Source organism: Contarinia nasturtii, unplaced genomic scaffold, assembly GCF_009176525.2.
Source record: "Contarinia nasturtii isolate CC-2019 unplaced genomic scaffold, AAFC_CNas_1.1 Cnas_scaffold_1699, whole genome shotgun sequence".
NCBI lineage: Eukaryota > Metazoa > Arthropoda > Insecta > Diptera > Cecidomyiidae > Contarinia > Contarinia nasturtii.
Window position 1 is genome coordinate 1979338 of NW_022199032.1, and position 3370 is coordinate 1982707.

The 3370-nt window shown below is 33.5% G+C and overlaps 1 protein-coding gene across 1 annotated transcript; it reads right to left on the bottom strand.

The window, feature by feature from the left end:
* Positions 1-1577: 1577 nt before the first annotated feature.
* LOC116347088 lies at positions 1578-3370 on the bottom strand. The gene is made up of 7 exons (XM_031777505.1): positions 3188-3370; positions 2891-2952; positions 2786-2833; positions 2463-2705; positions 2224-2395; positions 2084-2132; positions 1578-2011 (listed from the first exon to the last, which is right to left on the bottom strand). Exons 1-7 carry the CDS (start codon positions 3310-3312, stop codon positions 1823-1825), a joined length of 888 nt encoding a protein of 295 aa, XP_031633365.1. The 5' UTR covers positions 3313-3370; the 3' UTR covers positions 1578-1822.

Consider the following 3370-nt stretch of genomic DNA (forward strand, 5'->3'; position numbering starts at 1 on the left):
AACTGTTAAACATTTATTGGTTTAGCATTCGAATGAAGTGAAAGCATGGGCCGCCTGCTTCATGAGCATAGAAAAGTTTTCTTGTCTTTGTAGATTGATTTATTGCTTGTCCATTTCATTTATTATGAACAAATCATACAATTACACGTGTATATTTTTATGTCTTTGCTTGCTTTATTATCCTCTATTGCTAAATAAATGACCATTCACATATTATTTATAAGACTTTCTCTCGCTCTATCTCTATCTCTCGTTGGTTAGACGTACGACAGAGGCTGCTACCAAACATAAAAATAAAATCAAATTCTCGGCGATTGATTCTGAATGTGAAGAAATGCAGACCACGCGCACGCATACGACATGTGAAATGGCAAGCGTTTGGTGAAGAAAAAAAAATCCAAAAAGAGACACACTCAAAGAAGGAAACAAATGTTCCGAAAGTTGTGCACAAGTAGATTTTGTTGTCGGGAACACGAAGATTGGGTATTTGAAGAAATGTGGCATGAATGGAAAGGGTAGGGGAGAGAGAGAAAGTGGTTTTTTTTTCTTCATGAAAAGAATCAAAATAATTTTGGCTGTTGTTTCGATTCTCACTCTTTTCACAGAACATACAAACACATTCCGTTTTGGTGATGGCTTTTGTCTACAATGTGTGCTGATTGCTTTTGTATGTGCGTGTGTGTGTCCACAAACACAAAATGCCGAAGATGCCGTTAGATGGAATTTCGAAGCCACTTTCACAAATAATACCACATAAATTGTATCAACACGTTCACCTATGGCACGATGTGTGTGTGCGCCGTATTTTTAATAGATGCTCCCCCTTCTCTCTGTGTGTGTCTATACACCATTCGTTACAATCGGTTCGTTTCGCTCATTTTGTGGATTATCACCAGCTTTGTTTTGTTGTTTTAGTTGTTGGCCCCGATTCAATCGGATTGTGTGAAGAGATGAAGTCAAGAGAAAAGAAGAAAAACAACCCAAAAAAAAGGTCGATTTTTATCAGAGACATTAATCTTCTAGTGTTTATGTATGTATACAAAAATAAAGTCATCGAACGAAAACAAGAGCTAAACGAGTGCATGCACATTATTCCACTTAACGCAAAATAAACAACACACACGCACACGCTACGAATGAATAAATGTTTACATATACTTCATTGTGTAGTATTTACAGAAAACAGAACAGCCAAGTGACCACATCCAAGAAACGCAAAACTTAATGAACGAACAGAAAACCAAATTGATTTCATGAATGACTAGAACTTTGTAGACAATGTTTACAGTATTGATAGAGTTGTATGATTTTCGGTTCACTTTTTTTTTATTTTGATCAGATTTACAATAAATTTCAATCAAATTTATTCACAGCGAAAATCTTAGCATAATCTATTATTGATAAGCAAGATAAGATATGGCAAATTTATTTATTTTTCATACAATTTGGATAAAACTTTACGCAAATTACACATTTCAACAACAACACATTGAGCAATATTTTAAAAACAAAATTCCGAAAATTTCTCTCAATGAAAAATATATTTATTACGAAGAAATTTAAGTACAACGGTTTGGTTCGTTCACAAATATGTAAAAGTGAAAATGTTCAAGTTTTCGAAAGGTTGCCTTCAAAATGTTTCACCTAATTCCTTTGGTGTTAGCTATATGTATTTCCCCCAAAGCGACCAAGTTTATTTATAAAATAAATACTCTACGATTATGAATAAATAAAGTGAGTGGAAAATTGTGAATGTTTTTATCTGATATAGTAGTGAATAAAGCGTAATTCGGTTGAATTCGGTTCAAAATGCATTATAATGTTAGCAATACGGTGGTGATTTTTTGGTAATTGCATAAAGATTGATGCCATTCAACAGTGTCGAATTATACAGTTTCTGAAAATAACCCATTCGAATGCCGTCTGAAGGTAAAACGCTCAAATCACGAGAATTAGCCGGTTCACTGCACGTTTTAGCCTTTTCAATTGCCATAAATTTATATTTAAAACTCTGAAAACAATAAGATAAAATTGAAAATTCACAAAAATTAATTTTAAATGGTAAAGAGTTGTAAATACGCACATAATTGTAAATAACCGGGCACAATCCATGCGAACCAAGTGGTCTTGGCCTTAAGGGGAAGAAAAAAAACAAACAAACATATTTACAAAACCAGCATTTTGTTTGAGAGAATTAAAAAGAATAGAAACTATAGCTCTAACCCGGCTGCCGGTTGTTCTTGGCCACAATGACCTAATATCCAATTTTGATCACAGTTCCGTTCCTCAGTTCCGTGACTTTTTGAATTTGTGTGAATGCACTGTGAATATTGAGCAGCTGTTCGTGGATTTGCATTCGAACGTCTATCGAATCCGGGACCCGCTGCATCACACACTAAATCATATCATATTGAGACATTGAGCAAAAATTGAAAGAGCATATTCATATATAATACACTAACAGTGAAGGATTCCCAATGTTTTTGCTCCAAAATCATTGCCAGCGCGTACCAATAATCGGGCACCATAGCTAAATCCAAAATAATATGAATCTGTTGCACGAAAACCTTTGCCACGTAAATTGATCAGTTGATCCGTTAAAATTTTTGCCACCATTTTAAAATGTCTCAGCAAAAATGGGTAATCATTATTATAATTACTATAGTCCATACAAATAATGCAACCACTTCGATGTTCAAGCAAATCTATAAATTCCATTACCAAATCATCAACAACAGAGAACGATGGCAATGCCACATTTATGACAATTTTTAATTCAACTTACTCATTCGTAGCTCTTTCACCCAAAATGTATCGCAATTTTCCGTATAACCTTGAAAGGTCAAATCATTGTTTTTACTTGCATTTAGAATGAATTTTGATTATATACCTGGAACAATCATCGAATACTGCTTTGTTTCATAACATTTTGTGTTGGTTGTCTCTCGATTACTGCAAAAAATCAATTGAATTCAATTAATAAAAGGCACAGGTGGCTTTTTGGAAGAATACCTTTATCATTTTAATTTAAACTCATTTCAGCAGAGACAAGTAATGTGTCTCAGCAAAATTGTAAAATGTTTTCATCGATAAGGTAACATTTTCTGATAATCTCTAGTTCCATCTTCTCGTTGTTATTTCACTTGATAAAATCTTATCTCTTATGCATGAAATGAAATGGTCTTACTTTTTGTCATAAAAAATGAATTTTGTTTGATTTTCCAAAGCTGGCTTATCCGTTCCAAATTGTTGAGTTAGATCAGTTAGCATGGAGAACACAATCACCACTCTGAAACTCATTTGAAAGTCCATTTTTAAAAGCTGAATACTTTTTAAAGTCAAATCGTAGAAATGGTTCTAAGTTTATTAA